The sequence below is a fragment of the Danio aesculapii genome, chromosome 10 (assembly GCF_903798145.1).
Source record: "Danio aesculapii chromosome 10, fDanAes4.1, whole genome shotgun sequence".
Lineage (NCBI taxonomy): Eukaryota > Metazoa > Chordata > Actinopteri > Cypriniformes > Danionidae > Danio > Danio aesculapii.
In genome coordinates, this window is record NC_079444.1 from 38,666,652 (window position 1) to 38,686,953 (window position 20,302).

The following is a 20,302-nucleotide window of genomic DNA, read 5'->3' on the forward strand; positions in this document are numbered from 1 at the left end:
TTTTTTCTTATTTAATAAATGACTTGCACCTAAGAAGACGGCAAACCGCTTGAGATGCTCAAGACATTGTTTGAATGCGTCTGCATCACCATATGGGGCATAAGAACAGGACGTGTGTTTGGATATAACTCAGTGTTTTGACCACACTTCATTATTATTGTTCATTTATCCGTTTGCTGGAAATTAGAACTGAATTCAGAAATAGTTTTGAAACAAATCTTTGCTCTTAAACTAAATTAAATATGTAGGCTGATGGATGTCTTCAGTGGAGGGAGCTTCCACTGTTTCCTTACTCCAAAGTAAAGGAGTAAAGTAAAGGAGTAAAGTAAAGAGGCTGATTGGAGGAGGCTCATTCTTTATCCTCGCGCTGCAGATGCTCTGTTTAACTATTTTCTCGCTAATGAAGCGCTCAGTTTTTCCACTTACAAAGTTTGCCATGTAAATAGCAAAATCGCCATGGAGTGATGCAACTGCCTCTTAAAGGGAATGGGAGATGGGACTCTGATTGGTTTATTCTTAAAACACACCCATAACTCATTAGCCGCATTTCCACTGTCAGGCCAGTGCAAGCCAGGGCTTTTATTGGGGTGGGCCGGACCAATCACCCGGGAGGTTGAGCAGTGAGGCCGAAATCATGTCACGTTTCCACTGTCAGGCTAGTAGCTCGCAGCGCGTCACGCAAACCCGGCCCCCAGAACGTCCCCCGAATCAAACGTCACACAACCCGCCCACACAATCAGACAGGCAGGCAAATAAAGTACACCATCTTATCATCACAAAACGATTAAAATGAAGACAATCGAAACAAACAAACGACACGTTACTGTACAGCATTACATTGCATGTCTATACGCACAGGCCTGTGTGTTTTCATTCATTATATTTGTTTACTCGCCGACCGTTGGCATCGCACATCGAGTGGTCTCAGAGGGACCCAGCGCACCACCCATAATATAAAACCACAGAAATTCTCCGGTAATAAATCAGTATAAAATGTGTTTTATAATATCCTCGTTTCGATAGACATCGTCAAACATTCAGCCCAAATGCTTCAGAGAGACCTAAAACATATTAATATTTCCCTAGGCTATATGACACTTAATATTAGGTAATTCTCCTTTATTTAAGATAATAACTTAAGGGTATTGCATATTATTCAGTTATCTTAAGTAAAGGAAAGTGTTAAGTGTTTCAGGACATAAGAACAAGTAATAAAATATAGGCTATATTTCGTTGCACTCAGCAGCTATCCCACTAATAAAGCTCTACATTTACAATTTCATTTTTAAATTTGACCACATCATATAAAAACATGAGCACTTGTTTGAGGACATTAAACACATTCTTTACGTGCAGTTTTCCCCAATCCGTTTGTAAAGCAGCGCTGCAGGACTGAAGGACAGAAATGAAGGTATAGTTTCTGGTTTCACTCCCCCAAAAAATGCTTTGTTTGCATGATTTGGTATCATCGTATCTAAATACTTTATAAATAATATTTCAAAACTCCTCCGTTGTTTATTGTTTTTAGAAAATATCTCAAATCTTTTTTTCAGATAGCCCTTAGTAAAATGAAAGTTAAAAATGGCTTGAAACGGTTTAATTCATTTGTATTGTATATGAAAGCTGAATTGTTATAGCTTTTGTTTTATATTGCTTTATTTATTGTGATTTTATTATATCAGATATTTTTAATTCTCTAAATGATTTCAATATTGCTTAGGCTGTTTTATCTAGATATGACGCTATTGTGTTGAGTCTACAAAAGTGGACACGTCATTTGTAAAGTTTTGTCTTTCTGTTGTGTTTATATTTTGTAATATCTTTAAAATGAAGAAATAAAGAAAGAAACCCAGCCGCTCGCGTCATCAACAGACCTGTCAAGCGAGCGCTCTTTCACCCGGCCTCTCTCACACACACATACAGGCATCTAAACGCACATGTATCATGCACAAACACACCATTTAAACTTGACAAAAACACTCGACAACCTTTACTGGCTGCTGTGTCTTTAATATGGTGTAAAGATTATTATACGTTATTGAAACATCAAGGAGGACGCAGCAAAGAATTTATCACTTATGAATTAAAACTTGATTATTTTATCCAACAGCCTTACATTTAAAAGGAAAACATAAGGGTGTTTTATGGAATAGCCTATCTTAAACTGACCAGCTATATATTTTCTTTCCCTTATTTATTTATTTGTTTGTTTGTGTGGCGCAAAAGTGGATTCAGACTCGCCCTTAATGCATTTGTGCCATTCACTTTAGACTTTGCACTTAGATCACTGAAATAGAGCCCTAAGAGATTTTCTTATATTAAACCACCACAAAATCAATTTCTGCCAAGGAGCAGCATCACTGGCAAATCTTCTTGTAAACAGATTATCTTCTAGTAGCACGAAAATGAAAGTAAAACAAGTGCATGCATTCAAAAGCTTGTGAATATTGACATCTTTGGATAATATATACAACTTATGCATTCAAAAGCTTGTGAATATTGACATCTTTAGACAATATATACACCTTTATAGACAAAATATTAGACTGCAATGTAGACACCTTTCGTGTATTTCATTATATTATATACTGGCTTCGCAATTTACAACAAGATCAGATGCCCTTCCAGCCGCAACCCATGACTGGGAAACACCTATACACACTCATTCACACACACACACACACAATTCACCTATACTGCATGTGTTTGGACTGTGAGGGAAACCGAAGCACCCGGAGGAAACCCACGCGAACACCGGGAGAACATGCAAACTCCACACAGAAATGCCAATTGACCCAGCCGAGGCTCAAACCAGCGACCTTCTTGCTGCGAGTCGATAGCGATACCCACTACGCCACCCAGATTTTCGCTTTCACAAACCAAAATAAATTAAACCAACCTTAAAAACTTAAAAGCTATAATATCATAAATATGCCAAATCAAACTGAATACAATCTTAGGCTACATCAAAAATACATGCCAGGCAACACGATGATAATAAAAAAGAATCATTTTAGATTACAAACAACCCAACAATTTCAATTCAATTCATCTTCATTTCTCTAGCGCTTTTACAATGTAGATTGTGTCAAAGCAGCTTAACATAGATGTTCTAGTAAATGGAAACTGTGTCAGTCATGTGTTCATGGTTGAAATTCAGTTTAGTTCAGTGTGGTTTCATTTTCACTGCTGAAAGTCCAAATCCATCGATGCGCAGTTCCACAGGTCTTTGAACACGTCTTAGACATGTAATATTTTTCCTGAGGCAATTAAAACCAAAATACACAATGAAACTATCAAACAAATCTACAATGATAAGGAATATGATTACTTGTTGAGATATTAACGCACAGCAATACCACACAAAGCAAGGATGGACTGGAAATAAACAGGCCTATACACCGGACACTGGCCTAATTTTGATATTGAATCCATAACGATAACAGTAAAAATTGCATTTGATGGCCTGATAATGATATGGTCGGCGATATATCCCTAATTTCTGCACATATATATATATATATTATATTAGTTTGTACAATATTTGCTTTCATTTTTCATGAAAATTTTCATTTGTTCTACATTAACACCATGTTGGCCATTTGTACTGCACAAGAACAGGCCTTTATTTAACCAGATGGTTAAATAATCCCTAATTTACATTATAGTTACATTTTTAAGCTGAATAATTAAACATTAAGAAAAAAAATGATTATAATGTTTTGGAAAAGGCCATATTGCTCATCCCGATCATCTTTAAATACCTGAAACCTTTGAGTATGCTGCGATATTTTCCTTTAAATGTCAATTTTAACAATGCCATTACAACCATGTACTCTTCTCTTTTCTTGATCTGCACTAAAAAATGCTCCACGTTTTCGTAGGATAAAAGGATAGAAATATTCATTCAATTTATTTGGGTAAATATGACTTGAGTGCACTTCACACTCCAATTACGACGTCCAGAAGCGAGCGCAAGCACTTAAAGTCTGCCTTCATAAGAGATGTCAGAAGACGACATCTATTATTGTCCAGATTTAAATCCATCCAGTGTCGCATAATCTCATACGGCAACAAAACTCATCTACAAATCCTCTTAAAATTGCTGTATGTGGACAGCATTACAATGTCTCCCTGCCTTCCAAATCTGGACATTTTTTGGATCACGGTCTCATTCTCTAGTTGTGTAATGTACTGATTTGTAAACAGCATGCTGTAGCTTTTCAGGGGAATGTTGGAAAGTTGATTATTTCTATATATTGTGCAATATATTGTATATATATAATATATATATTGTGCGATATGAGTTTAAAATTCACCAGATGACTTGAATAGCTTAATTTGGAAAGAATTCATAATTTCATATTCATCGGGATGATTTCATTTGATAGTTAATCTACTTAAATGAAACAGACAGCGCTTTATGATTTTCTCAAGAGTTTAACTGTATTCAGGTACAGAAACCGAAAAATCTGATGTAAATGTCTGATGTGCCAAAACTTTCTTCAGTTAAACAAAGAGAAAACTGAAGTCATTGCGTTTGGGAACAGAGATGAGGTTCACAAGGTGAATGCGTACCTTGGCTCTAAGGGTCAAACAACAAAAAATAAAGTCAAGAATCTTGGTGTGACTCTGGAGTCAGATCTGAGTTTCAATAGTCATATCAAAGCAGTTAGTAAATCAGCATACTATCATCTCAAAAACATTGCAAGAATTAGATGCTTTGTTTCCAGTGAAGACTTAGAGAAACTTGTTCATGCTTTTATCAGCAGCAGGGTGGATTACTGTAATGGCCTCCTCACTGGCCTTCCCAAAAAGACAGTCAGACAGTTGCAGCTCATCCAGAACGCTGCGGCCAGAATTCTGACCAGAACCAGGAAATCAGAGCACATCACACCTGTCCTCAGGTCTTTACACTGGCTCCCAGTTACATTCAGAATAGATTTTAAAGTATTATTACTTGTCTATAAATCACTAAATGGCCTAGGACCTCAATACATTACAGATATGCTCACTGAATACAAACCTAACAGATCACTCAGATCTTTAGGATCAAATAGATTAGAAATCCCAAGAGTTCAGTCAAAGCAGGGTGAATCGGCTATCAGCTACTGCACCCCTCCCTGCTGGAATCAGCTTCCAGAAATGATCAGATGTGCTCCAACATTAGGCACATTCAAATCAAGACTGAAAACACATCTGTTTAGCTGTGCCTTTACTGAATGAGCACTGTGCTACGTCCGACAGATCGAACTACTATGTTTTTCTCTTCTTTTTAATTCTTTTATAACACATTTTATCAGCTTTTATTTTTTTTTTATTCTTACCATTTTTATTATTTGTTTTTATTTCTCTTATAATTGTTTCTTTTATTCCTGTTTATGTAAAGCACTTTGAATTGCCACTGTGTATGAAATGTGCTATATAAATAAACTTGCCTTGCCTTGCCTAAATATACAGTTGACGTCAAAAATATTAGCCCTCCTTTGATTTTTGTTTCAGATTTTTCCCAAATGATGTTTAACAGAGCAAGGAAATTTTCACATTTTTCTGGAGAAAGTCTTATTTGTTTATTTCAACTAGAATAAAAGCAGTTTACATTTTTTAAAAAGCATATTAAGGTCAATATTATTAGCCCCCATATTTTTTTGATTGTCTACAGAACAAACCATCATTATACAATGACTTGCCTAATTATCCCAACTTGCCTAATTAACCTAGTTAAGCTTTTAAATGTCACTTTAAGCTCTATAGAAGTGTCTTGAAAAATATTTAGTCAAATATTATTTACTGTCATCATGGCAAAGATAAAATAAATCAGTTATTAGAAATGAGTTATTAAAACTATTATGTTTAGAAATGTGTTGAAAACAATCTTAATTCCGTTAAACAGAAATTGGGGAAAAAATATACAATTGAAGTCAGAATTATTCGCCCCCTTTAACTTTTAATTTTTTTATATATATCCTGCACAGCCCCAATGGGAAGCCAAAGAGAAAAAAAGCGATTTTTCCACTCGGAAAGACCAATCGTGCCATCATTCGAGGTCAATGCTGACTGTGTGTAATCTCTCACTCTGATCCCATCACTGCATATACATATTAAATCCTAGTTTAAACAGAACAACTCCGATAGCCCACCTAATCAGGTAAATGTGCCAGAGAGCCTATTTCAGGCATAGGAGATTACACTCCAAAACACAATCAAATCCTCACGCTGATTCAGACAGGCAAACTGAACAGATGCTCGTTTTCACAATCTCTTTTTTTTAACTCATCCTCATGTCTTTTAAAGGCGCTTGCTTTGTTTACACTCAGGTGACACTCTAAAATCAGACTGTAAATGTATTGTAGAAATGGTTCATGATTCATACATCGACTGTATTCTTGACCATAACATTATTTATCAATATATGGACCTTTTTGGATTTTCAGAAGCTATGGAAATTAAAAATGGAAAACAGGAAATACATTAGGACCATTGTTATTGTTTACATTTCTGAAAATGGTCTATTGCTAACTATATCATATCATCAATCCATCTTACATCCATAAATCAGTTGAATTCTTGACCAGTTGTAAGATTTTCAGTAAAATGCACCTTGAATCATACAACTGGTCAAGAATTCAGCTGATTTATAGATGTAAGATGGATTGATGATATGATATATTTTCCATTTTGAGAAATGTAAACAATAACAATGGTCCTAATGTATTTCCTGTTTTACCTTTTTAATTTCCATAGCTTCTGAAAATCCAAAAAGGTCCATATATTGATAAATAATGTTATGATAGCCGTTTTAACGTGAAGATATGATTGAATTGCCTCTTGTTACAGTTATGAAATAGTATAAGAAGCATTTATGGGCCAATGACATTACCACATTAAATGGTCTTTACATTATTAATAGTCCTAGGGCATTCATATTCTTTCTGCTATAGTGTACATATATCTATTATCTAATTGAAACTGTATGAGTCCATAGTAGGTATATCTGTATATTATATCTTATCATGCTTGTAGTTAGTTAATGCTACCTCTATCTGTATATTGTAACATGTATATATTATTTATCCTTGATACACTTACTACTAATATTTGCAATCTGGTTAGATGCTAACTGCATTTCATTGCTCTGTACTCTACATGTGTAATGACAATAAAGTTGAATCTAATTTAACTAATACATGTTAAGTTATGTTTATATTCTTTTAGATTTAACCTTTGTGTGCTGTTTTTGTCCACTCTGGGGTGATTTTGAGTCTTAATTTGGCCATAACTTTCTCTGTGTTTCAGCAAATGGGATGATTTTTGATGACAAATCTTATTTTGACATGTTTTTGGGAAAATGCTTTGGAATTTTTCAATAACTCAACAATACACTCTAGTGCAAATTGTCTACCCTTTCATTATGTTTGTGGCTGTTTTTGACTGCCCATTGACTTCTATTGTAATGACATTATTGATTGCAATGCGATGCATGACACAATATTATTATGCATTCCTGATTGTTGGTGGGAAGAGGAACAATTTGTGATTTTGTGAAACAAGCAGCTCAGCTCTTGATAACATAGTAAGTGTATGTATGCACACACACTATAATCTGCTGTTTTACTTCATATAACTCCATATAAAAACCAGATACTTTTTTGTACAGGCCTATCTAAAGGGTTGCCAACTGATGATCGTCAATAAAAATGACAGATTTTACCTCTTGTCGACAAGGAAAAACACGAACAATCGAGAATGCGTGATTATTTGGTCTCTGTCATGGATTGGTCAGGCTCTCACGACCCCCACTCACGAAGATCACCATCACCTGACTTCTAATGAGCACACAGCTGCATCACATTCACGAGCACCAGATAAAAGCACAGCACTCCAGTCGCTCATTGTCCGGGCTCGTCTCGACGAAAGCGGACAACTGAGCGACCACTCAGCGTAGTCATCCTCAGCTAAAACAAACGATTTACTTACCTGTTCTCTTTGTATTCCTCCTAGTCTTCCTGGTCCTCCCGAATCGTCCTGTCTTCCAGTCCTTCCAAGTCTGTGTCATCCTCTGTCAGCTGTATCTGGTGTGTGCTGTCCATCCTCGTGTATTCCTGTTACCCAGCCACGGAGGAAAAGACCCCAACATCATTCCTGATCCTCCTGGCTATCCTTCATGTGCTCCTTGTTGTCATTTAATAAACACCCTAACGTTTCCTTACCTCTGTCTCCTGTCCGCTTCATAACAGAAGCCCGGACCCATAACGACGACAACATGAGCACCCCCGATCACCTTCAAGAGCTGGTGGACCAGTTGAAGCGGATTCTACAGCCACCAGCTCCACTTTCCAACGCACCACCAGCACCGAGCACTTCCGCCTCCACAGTTTCTTCTTCGGCCCTTCCTTCCAGTCCCATGGCCCGACCAGCGCCCTACTCAGGCGGAGCGGGGGAGTGCAATGGTTTTCTGTTACAATGTTCCCTCATATTCGAAATGCAACCTTCTCTATATCCCACAGATAAGTCGAAGATCGCCTACATCGTATCTCTACTCTCTGGACCTGCACTTAAATGGGCTGAGACGATCTGGAACCAAGCCGGGCCGGTCATGAATTCCATCACTACCTTCACGGAGTATTTCAAAGAGGTGTTTGGACGTTCTGATGGGGAAGTAGCCGCTGGAGAGCAGCTGTATCATCTAAAGCAAGGTACTCTATCTACACAGGAATATGCTCTCCGGTTTCGCACTCTAGCAGCTGCAAGTGGATGGAATGAGAGATCGTTGTTGACCACGTACCGGCTCGGCTTGGAACCCACTCTCCGAATCCAACTGGCCACATTAGATGATACAATGGGTCTGGAGAGATTCATCCAACATTCTCTCCGATGTTCCGATCGTCTCCGTTCCTATCAACAGGACACCATCACCCCCTCGTCTGCACTCCTCCAATCGCCTGAGTCAACAGCCTCTCCAGAACCAGAACCCATGATAATAGAGTCTGGAAGACTGACATCAGCGGAACGACAGAGGAGGCTGACCCGGGGTCTGTGTCTATACTGCGGTGTCAGTGGACACACCCGTATGGAGTGTCCCCTTCGTCCCATTCGGACTTCAGTGAGTGTATTCAGTACGAATATTGAACAATGTAAACCACTTACTACCACCGTACAAATAACTACTGCCTCTATTTCTCTCCTTGTCACAGCCCTCATCGACTCCGGGTCAGCAGGGAACTTCATCTCCCAATCCCTCTGTCGTCAACTCCACCTCCGTACTGAGGCGTCCTCGCATATATACCAGATACAACCGATAACCCAGTGCACTCGATCTTCGACCCGTATCCATCGACAATGCGAAGACATCCTTCTTCAAGTGGGGTTGTTACATCAAGAGAGCTTCCCAGCTACCGCCGCATCGGCCATGGGACTGCGCGATCGACCTAGTTCCAGATGCCCAGTTGCCAAGAGGTAGGATCTACCCGCTCTCGCTTCCAGAGAATCAGGCAATGGAAGATTACATAAGGGAGGCTCTGAGTCAGGGGTACATACGTCACTCAAAATCACCAGCCGCCTCAAGCTTCTTCTTTGTGGCCAAGAAGGACGGAGGGCTGCGTCCATGCATCGACTACAGGGTCCTAAATAACGGTACAGTAAAATACCGATATCCCCTTCCTCTGGTACCAGCCGCTTTGGAACAGCTCCGAGAAGCTAAAGTCTTCACTAAATTGGACCTCCGCAGCGCGTATAATCTGATAAGAATACGTGAGGGGGACCAATGGAAGACAGCATTCGTGACCCCTACTGGCCACTATGAATATGAGGTCATGCCTTACGGTCTGGTCAACGCCCCCTCCGTATTCCAAAACTTCATTCATGAAGTCCTCCGGGAGTTTCTTCACCACTGTGTAATAGTGTACATAGATGACATCCTCATTTACTCCCGGAGTGAGGCCGAACATCGCCAACACGTTGCGGAGGTCCTACACACATTGAGAGAACATCACCTCTACCTCAAAGCGGAGAAATGCTCATTCCACCAGAAGTCGATTCATTTCTTGGGATACATCATTGACCAAACCGGTATACGTATGGATGGGAAGAAAATTGAGGCTGTTCTATCCTGGTCAGAACCCACTTCCATTAAGGAGCTCCAGAGGTTTCTTGGGTTTGCTAACTTTTATAGACGGTTTATCAAGGACTACAGCAGGATTACATCACCTCTCACTAATCTCCTCAAGGGTAAACCCAAAGGACTGGAGTGGACCAAAGAAGCAGCCGCAGCCTTCCGCCTTCTTAAGAAGGAGTTCACAAGGGCCCCACTCCTGACTCATCCTGACCCAAATCTTCCTTTCGTGGTGGAAGTGGACGCATCCACCACCGGCGTCGGGGCAGTATTATCTCAACATCATGATACACCGCCCCGACTGCATCCCTGTGCCTATTTCTCTCGGAAGTTGAGCCCGGCGGAGCAGAATTACAGCATAGGAGACAGGGAGCTTCTAGCAATCAAGCTAGCCTTGGAGGAGTGGCGTCACTGGTTGGAGGGAGCCAAACATCCGTTCCAGGTGATCACAGATCACAAAAACCTCCAATACATCAAAGAGGCCAAGAGACTATGTCCACGTCAAGCCAGATGGTCACTTTTCTTCTCACGTTTTGATTTCTCCATTTCCTATCGTCCAGGACCCAAGAATCTAAGAGCAGACGCTCTCTCTCGTTTACACGAGCATCACGATCATGAAGAACTCCCAACGAAGATTCTTCCCGAACACATCTCCATTTGTCCGATCACCTGGAACGCTCCTCCAGTCGTTGCCACTCCGGAAGCCCCTGCTCCGCCGGGATGCCCCCCTCATCGGCAGTTCATACCACCTGAACACCGGGTAGATCTGATCCACTCCTTACATACCTCGCTAGGCACTGGACATCCAGGGATCAACAATACTCTCTCGCTAGTATCCCAACGATTCTGGTGGCCAAACATGGCAAGGGATGTGAGGCAATATGTTCAGGGCTGTAAGGACTGTGCCCAATCCAAGAGCCCACGTCATCTACCCGCTGGAAAGCTCCATCCCTTGCCGATTCCGAACCGTCCCTGGTCACACCTAGGAGTGGACTTTATCACTGACCTCCCTTCGTCAGAAGGTAATACCTGTATTCTAGTCATAGTAGATAGATTCTCAAAGTTTGTCAAACTAATCCCTCTGAAAGGTCTTCCCACAGCCTTTGAAACTGCCGACAATATCTTTAATCAAGTCTTCAGGTCATTTGGTATTCCAGAAGATATTGTGTCGGACAGAGGTCCACAGTTCATCTCACGTCTATGGAAAGCCTTCTTCAAGCTCCTAGGTGTGGCCGTCAGCCTCTCTTCTGGATATCATCCCCAAACCAACGGGCAGACAGAGAGGAAGATTCAGGAGGTGGGACGGTTCCTGAGGACCTTCTGCAGTGGTCACCAGAACTCCTGGAGCCAGTATTTGGGCTGGGCAGAATATGCCCAAAATTCACTGCGGCAACCCTCCACCGGACTCACGCCATTCCAGTGCGTCCTGGGCTTCCAACCACCGCTCTTTCCCTGGGATGGCGAACCATCTGATGTCCCCGCAGTGGATCACTGGTTCCGGGAGAGCGAGAGAGTCTGGGACGAGGCTCATCAACATCTGCAGAGGGCAGTCCGTCGAAGCAAGGTAACCGCCGATAGGAGAAGGTCTGAAGAACCCAGATACACACCCGGACAAAAGGTGTGGCTATCCACCCGGGACATACGCATGCGACTGCCCTCTCGCAAGTTAAGTCCCCGATTTGTTGGTCCCTTCACCATCGTGGAACAGGTTAACCCCGTCACCTACAAACTACAATTACCCTCTCACTACCGTATTCACCCTACATTCCACGTATCACTCCTGAAACCCTATCACGATCCTGTTCTTCCCTCCACAGAGCCTGACCACGAAGAGGAACCCCCTCCTCCACTGCTCCTAGAAGAAGGAGCCGTCTACGCAGTGAAGGAGATCTTGCGTTCCCGACGTCGTGGTGGCCAGTTGGAGTACCTGGTGGACTGGGAAGGGTACGGCCCCGAAGAAAGGACATGGGTTCCCAGAGCTGATATTCTCGATCCTAGTCTCATGGTGGAGTTTCATGAGAGCCACCCTGAGTTCCCAGCGCCTAGAGGCAGAGGGAGACCACCACGGCGTCGGAGGTGTCGGCCCTCAGGAGCGGGCCCTGGGGAGGGGGGTACTGTCATGGATTGGTCAGGCTCTCACGACCCCCACTCACGAAGATCACCATCACCTGACTTCTAATGAGCACACAGCTGCATCACATTCACGAGCACCAGATAAAAGCACAGCACTCCAGTCGCTCATTGTCCGGGCTCGTCTCGACGAAAGCGGACAACTGAGCGACCACTCAGCGTAGTCATCCTCAGCTAAAACAAACGATTTACTTACCTGTTCTCTTTGTATTCCTCCTAGTCTTCCTGGTCCTCCCGAATCGTCCTGTCTTCCAGTCCTTCCAAGTCTGTGTCATCCTCTGTCAGCTGTATCTGGTGTGTGCTGTCCATCCTCGTGTATTCCTGTTACCCAGCCACGGAGGAAAAGACCCCAACATCATTCCTGATCCTCCTGGCTATCCTTCATGTGCTCCTTGTTGTCATTTAATAAACACCCTAACGTTTCCTTACCTCTGTCTCCTGTCCGCTTCATAACAGTCTCAAGGCTTTGCAATGAAAAAATGTGGTTATAATAGTAGTCAATGGGGCAAAAACGGCCCCCAGCATAATGAAAGGGTAGTCAATTTGAACAGTACACAAGGGTTAATATCAGTTAAAGCTTCATTTTGTTCTTCGTTATTTTAGTACAAGTTGAATTAAATCATAATTTTGTCTAAATACAAAAAAAGGTTAACATTTTTGTATTTTAGTTACAATTTTCATTGCAACTAAATATCTTATTTCAATTACAAAACAAAAACGTTATCGTTTTAGTTAACTATTTATACACTGATATACACTCACCGGTCACTTTATTAGACACACTTGTCCATCTTCTTGTTAAATTTCTAATCAGATAATCACGTGGCAACTCAAATGGCCACTCATTACAATCGAGGTATGCAGCAGAGCATCTCCCAATGCACAACACATCCAACCTTGAGGCGGATGAGCTACAGCAGCAGAAGACCACACCGGGTGCCATTCCTGTCAGCTAAGAACAGGAAACTGAGGCTACAATTTGCACAGGCTTAACAAAATTGGACAATAGAAGATTGCAAAAGCGTTGCCTGGTCTGATGAGTCTCGATTTCTGCTGTGACATTCGAATGGTAGGGTCAGAATTTAGCGCCAACAACATGAAAGCTTGGTCTTGTATCAGTGATTTAGGCTGGTGGTGGTGGTGTAATGGTATGGGGATATTTTCTTGGCACACTTTGGGCCCATTAGTACCAATTGAGCATCATTTCAACGCCACAGCCTACCATCCCTTTATGACCACAGTGTACACATCTTCTGATGGCTACTTCTAGCAGAATAATGCACCATGTCATTAAGTGCCAATCATCTCAAACTAGTTTCTTGAACACGACAATGAGTTCACTGTACTCAAATGGCCTCCACAGTCACCAGAACTCAATCCAATAGAGCACCCGGAAGGGGAGATTCACATCATGGATGTGCAGCTGACAAATCTGCAGCAACTGTGTGATGCTGTCATGTCAATATGGACCAAAATCTCTGAGGAATATTTCCAGTGCCTTGTTGAATGTATGCCACGAAGGATTAAGACAGTTCTGAAGGCAAAAGTGGGTCCAACCCGGTACTAGTAAGGTGTACCTAATAAAGTGGCCGGTGAGTGTATTTCGGTTATTGTCATAAAGTGCATATGGAATTTTATACTCAGATTAGTTTTTAATTCAGCCTAAATTCAAAAGATGAATCCTTTAAATATATGCCAGAAAATAAATAAAAATATAAATGAGTAAAAAAACAGATGACAGATAGATAGATAGATAGATAGATAGATAGATAGATAGATAGATAGATAGATAGATAGATAGATAGATAGATAGATAGATAGATAGATAGATAGATAGATAGATAGATAGATAGATAGATAGATAGATAGATAGATAGATAGATAGATAGATAGATAGATAGATAGATAGATAGATAGATAGATAGATAGAAATTTCTGGTGAGCTGTTCCTTTAAGAACATCTACTGTATCTATCCCTGTCATGTGTATTAACAGCTTGTATTGTTATGGGACCATAATGAGCATCTCTGTAACTGACAGGATTTTGCCCACCTGCATTTTTCCCTCGTTTCCACCCACACACTGGAATTCCTGAACACATTCAGAGCCGGTCTAAAAGCCAAATGAGTTGGAGACCATGAACATCTTTCCTTCAGAGAGTAGAAAGTACTGCAGAAAGGGGTCAAGATCTTAAATAATTCAGCACTGTTGTCTGAAGTCCATTTCTTGAGCACCTGCATGGAGGATTTCCCAGCTTATGCTGCTCTGTCCAGCATTTCAGGATTGCATGAGCTCCTTCTGTTCATTTCTCTGACAAACATTGCCAGCAGATTTATTTAAAGAAGCGTGGTGCACCACATGCCCGATTGAGCTCTTTTGGCAAATGCTAGATTCACTACAATCGAGAGCAGAATCATCATTTATATAACCTTAAAATCCTACATTTCCTGCTCCTGCTGTGAGGAGAACGCTGCTGCTGCTGCTGCAGTGGATCTGCACGCACCTACACGCGCACAGCATCAAAGACAAGACGCGCGTGCTTCAGGCATTTCCAGTTTGAGCGAGCAAAAGATGTGAGGATGGCAGGTATGAATCATTTGTAAGAATCGGTTCTTTCGAACACTCAAAAAACAGCAAAATTTGCACTGCCAACGTTAAGTCATAAAGGATAAATTGCTTTTTATATGTTTAAAGATTATCATTTTATTCTTAAATGGTTAATACAAACCCGATTCAGAATGTAAAAATTAGATGGATGGATGGATGGACAGAACAATAGAACGACAGGCAGGCAGGCAGGCAGGCAGGCAGGCAGGCAGGCAGGCAGGCAGGCAGGCAGGCAGGCAGGCAGACAGACAGACAGACAGACAGACAGACAGACAGACAGACAGACAGACAGACAGACAGACAGACAGACAGACAGACAGACAGATAGATAGATAGATAGATAGATAGATAGATAGATAGATAGATAGATAGATAGATAGATAGATAGATAGATAGATAGATAGATAGATAGATGGACAGACAGAACGATAGGTAGATAGATAGATAGATAGATAGATAGATAGATAGATAGATAGATAGATAGATAGATAGATAGATAGATAGATAGATAGATAGATAGATAGATAGATAGATAGATAGATAGATAGATAGATAGATAGATGGACAGACAGAACGATAGGTAGATAGATAGATAGATAGATAGATAGATAGATAGATAGATAGATAGATAGATAGATAGATAGATAGATAGATAGATAGATAGATAGATAGATAGATAGATAGATAGATAGATAGATAGATAGACGGATGGATAGACAGAACGATGGATGGATGGATGGATGGATGGATGGATGGATGGATGGATGGATGGATGGATGGATGGACGGATGGATAGCGCTTCAGGCATTTCGAGGGCGAGTGCAAAGTTTGCGCCTCCAATGTTCCAGTTAAGTCATAATACTTAATTGCGTTTTCTATATTAAGAGTTTTTTGATCATTTTATTCTTAACTGTTTAATACAAACACGACTCAGAATGTAAAAATCACTTATAATCTTGTAAACTGGTATCACTGATTTAGTGAACTGATTTTGTGAATCACGAATCCTTGTAAATCAAATTTATTGGACGTCAAAAATAAGCGATTTTATAAAGCAATGATAATTAAAAAGGATAAAAATTTGTCCACAAGACACCATTCCTGGATCCAAGTGAGTGATCTGTAATCTTAGACATGTTCAACTAGGTTCAGTTAATTGACTCGGCTTACACATTTTTGAATGAATTGTTTGTTTGTTTGTATGTGTTTGAGTCCTAGACTTAAACTTAATTTAAAATCCATTAACTGTTAATCATACATCCAGAAAGCATGCCAGAACACAAGTCCGGTTCATTCTGTGAACGACTCAATGAACCAAGTCAATGGGCTATATGCACCAAGTCAATAGGCGATATATTTTTCAGCCAATGATGAACTTTCGGTGAAAGCTTTATGTGACTATCTATAATTTAATAAGGTTCCTTTTACAGCATCGATGTTGTAATGTAGTTCAAATACATTCAGTTAAATAGACTTAAGCATTCATTTGCATGTTAAAGCTTGAAAAGAGACGAAAGATGCAGTTTAAATGCAGGCGTCGCCATTAGCAGCAGGCTAGCGCAAAAACCCCATTGAAAATACTGGGGTAAAATTAATTCCCATATTTTAAAGACATGGCGTGGAAAAATATCATTTAATGCAGTGCTTCTTGTTTGGTCTGATAGCCACTTTATATTGTATCTCAACCAGGCAGTGAAGATTGCTGTTTTTTAAAGAAACAAGACCTTAAACGCTGCGATTTTGTATGGGATAGCAATTAACCTGAAGCCCTGGGGCTGGCTGACTGAAATTAAAAGTCCATTTGCATATACTCCATTAAAATCCGAAAAATCGGACATATTTCACGGCATTTGCAGCTCGTGTTTAGCTTTTAGACTTAAATTAGTTCTTAAAATAAGCTTTAACCCAAACATAAATCATGAAAGTCTGTGAAGAAATAGTTTCCAATAAAAAAATTATAAAGCCATCCAAACAAAACGTGCATACAGTGCACATGCCATTGCATACACAAACAGTTTCTAATTTAATGCCAGAAAATCAAATCACACACACACACACAATGACAAATGTATAACAACACCCCAATACGTGCTTGAAGTGGCTTTAAAAAAAACTCACAAAAATGCTAGGCTACACAAATATTTTATGCAAACATTATGAACTTAATTAGTGCTTCGAAATATTAAAAATCATGAACGGACATCTAATTGCATCCAATCATCCACAAAGCATCTCCGTATGCTCTTAGGGTCGAGTTTTATTTGACATCTGTCAGCGGTCGCATCATTAATCATCGCGCGGATATCGCTGATTCGACAATCTGCCAGCGAGCGCACATACAGTACCACACCAATATCCTCCATCCCTCGCGCTCTTTTTAAGCCACACTAATCATATTGTTTCGACGAATGCCTCAGTGTCTGGCAAATGAGTTTAAAGACGGCTGCCGAGAAGAAAACAAGCGCTCAAACTCAGCGAACGCGCGTATATCATTCCGCAAGCACCGCAAGTTCAAAGCTTTGTCTTATTGTTGCGTTTCCAGTTGCGCGGACATACTGTAGAGAGAGAGAGAGTCTCCTCTTCGGGAAACCCCGTCTTCTGTGAGTGATGTGCATTGTGTATGGAGAAAAGCTCACCTCACTCATGCTGGATGAAGAGTATGAAGATGAAGGAAGAAGGCTGGATTGGGCAGAAGAGCGGCGGTGATGCAGTCAGTCCTTCAGTCCGCGCGCTGCGTGGGTTTGTGCGCCTGCTGGAGTTTTATACTTGGAGCTCCAACTCCCTTTCATGTCATCACGTTTGCACTAAACCAATGGAAAGCAAAGCTGCCGGTGTCAACGCTTCTGATGTCACCAATTCAATCTCCGGAATAATCGCCACAGCCTTTATTCCTGGAGAAATACACTCTGTAACCATCCATACACGCTTTGATGTATGTGAGCATCAAACCAATATATTTTCTATCACGATCTTCTATCTTTATATAACATCTTGATATACAGAAAAATGAATATACATTTAACACACAATGATGTGTTCGATGCGTTGAATGCATTTACAAACTGTGTGTGTGTAAATACCCTGTATTCCTTACGTTGTGGGGACCAAATGTACACACAAGTATGGGAATATGTCAATTTTAACCTCATGGGGACATTTTTTTGGAAAATGGCTCATAAATTACACAGAATGAAGTATTTTGAAAATGTAAACATGGATTGTTTCAGGGATTAGGACTATAGGAGTATAGAATATACAGTCTGTACAGTATAAAAAGCATTACGGCTATGGGAAGTCCCCATAAAGATAACTGCACATTGGGTGTGTGTGCATGCTTTTTTTAAACCAATTGATTTCAAAATATTTTTCTGTAATGATAATCGCATTGTTGCATAACATCTTGCATACACAGAAATATGAATATATATTTAACAAAAAATGTTTTTGATGTGTGTTTGTATTTCATACGTTGTAGTGTGTGTGTGTGTGTGCGCATGCTTGTATTGCTTTGTGGGAACCAAATGTAAAATACCAGAAAATGTTAACCTTGTTGGAACATTTTCTTTTTTGCTTGGTTTATTGGTAAGGTTGGGTACAGTCTGTACAGTATATAAATCATTACTACTCTGGGACCTGTAAAAGTGTGTGTTTTTCTTTGATTTTAAGAACCAAATGTCTTCACAATGATAATAAAATCTGACATCTTTGATGAAAGCATGCAGGCAACATTCGCCAATAAACAGTATCTTTAGGATAAAAACAATTTATCATTAAAACTAAGCATAAAACAATGCAAGACCCCCCAAAAAATACATTAAACCATTTTGTGTATGTGTGCGTGATAAAGTGGGTTGTGTATATCGGCAATAACAGTATAACTAAAACCATGATAATTATTATATTTTTATATTCATTCATATTTATAAATAATTATATATTTAGTAAAGTTGTTTTATTAATAATCTTTAGTTCATATTTAAATATATAAAAAGTAAAGATAAATTGCATTAATTTGAATAATGTTTAATCATATCAATTGTATTACATTATGATAATAATTTAAATAAAATATTTATCTATATAAATAAAAAATATAAATAATATACAGTAATATTTCAACAAAATAAGTGTTCTTTTCTATAATCCTATTATTTTTGAAATTATAAAAACAAAATAATTTACAAACAACCAAGCATTTCCCTTAATACATTCAATTAGCAAAAAAAAGATTTTTAAAGGCGTTTACTATGATTTTACTATAATAATTTTATATTCTTTCTATATTTAAATTCTATATATTACATTATATTATATTCATTCATTTTCTTTTCGGCTTAGTCCCTTTATTAATCTGGGGTTGCCACAGGGGAATGAACCGCCAATTTATCCAGCATATATTTTACGCAGCGGATGCCCTGCCAGCTGCAACCCCTCTCTGGGAAACATCTATACAGACTCATACACTACAGACAATTTTGCCTACCCAATTCACCTGTACCACATGTCTTTGGACTGTGTGGGAAACTGGAGCACCCGGAGGAAACCCATGCGAACGCAGGAAGAACATGCAAACTCCAACTGACCTAGCCGAGGCTCGAACCATCAACCTACTTGCTGTGAGGTGAAAGCCCTTCCAACTGCGCCACTGCGTCATTATATTATATTATATTATATTATATTATATTATATTATATTATATTATATTACATTACATTATGTCATATCATATTATATTATATTGTTTTATATTATATTATATTATATTATATTATATTATATTATATTATATTATATTATATTATATTATATTGTTTTATATTATATTATATTATATTATATTATATTATATTATATTATATTATATTTGCAGGAAACATTTGCAGGTATCCTTCCTAACTGTATTTATTCTGCAGCAAATAAACTGTATTCATCCATTCAGTGCAGAGATTCCTTCTGAACTCACACAGAGCCAGAAGAACACAGTGCAAACGCTTCACTGCAGCAGCGCTTCTTGGCATAAATGAAGTTCAGATCAATGTAATCTTTAAAACCGAAGCAGGGAGATGCTTCACCAGCAAAAGACCCAGAGTGGGATCCAGATCTCCGTCTATTAGCATATGTGTGGATAATGGAGGAGGACACGTGCAGTTTTATCCTCCACTGCAGCATGTGAGATCAACTTTACAAAATACTAGCCATTTTGGGACTTTAGATTTGGTTATCACGGATTGTGTTATCTCTTTTAATGGGTTATTTCTATTGCAGCCACAATATGTCCGATTTTTAAAGTAAAAAAATAAGTAAGATTTTCACCACAATATCTAAAAAAAAAAACAAATAAAAGATTTTTACCACAATATCTAAAAATAAACAAATATACACTAGAACAATGGTTTACATTTTGCAGCCTTGCAGCTGAAGTCAAAATTATTCACCCTCTTGTGATTTTTATTT

The 20,302-nt window shown here is 39.4% G+C and overlaps 1 protein-coding gene across 1 annotated transcript in view; it reads right to left on the reverse strand.

The window, feature by feature from the left end:
* The window catches only part of pcp4a (Purkinje cell protein 4a), a 57,465-nt gene extending 39,864 nt beyond the window's left edge, over positions 1–17,601 (reverse strand). The window contains exon 1 of the mRNA XM_056467604.1: positions 17,485–17,601. Within this exon, the coding sequence (XP_056323579.1) occupies positions 17,485–17,493 (9 nt within the window). The 5' untranslated portion in view covers positions 17,494–17,601. The remainder of the gene's footprint in view (positions 1–17,484) is intronic.
* Positions 17,602–20,302: the final 2,701 nt, after the last annotated feature.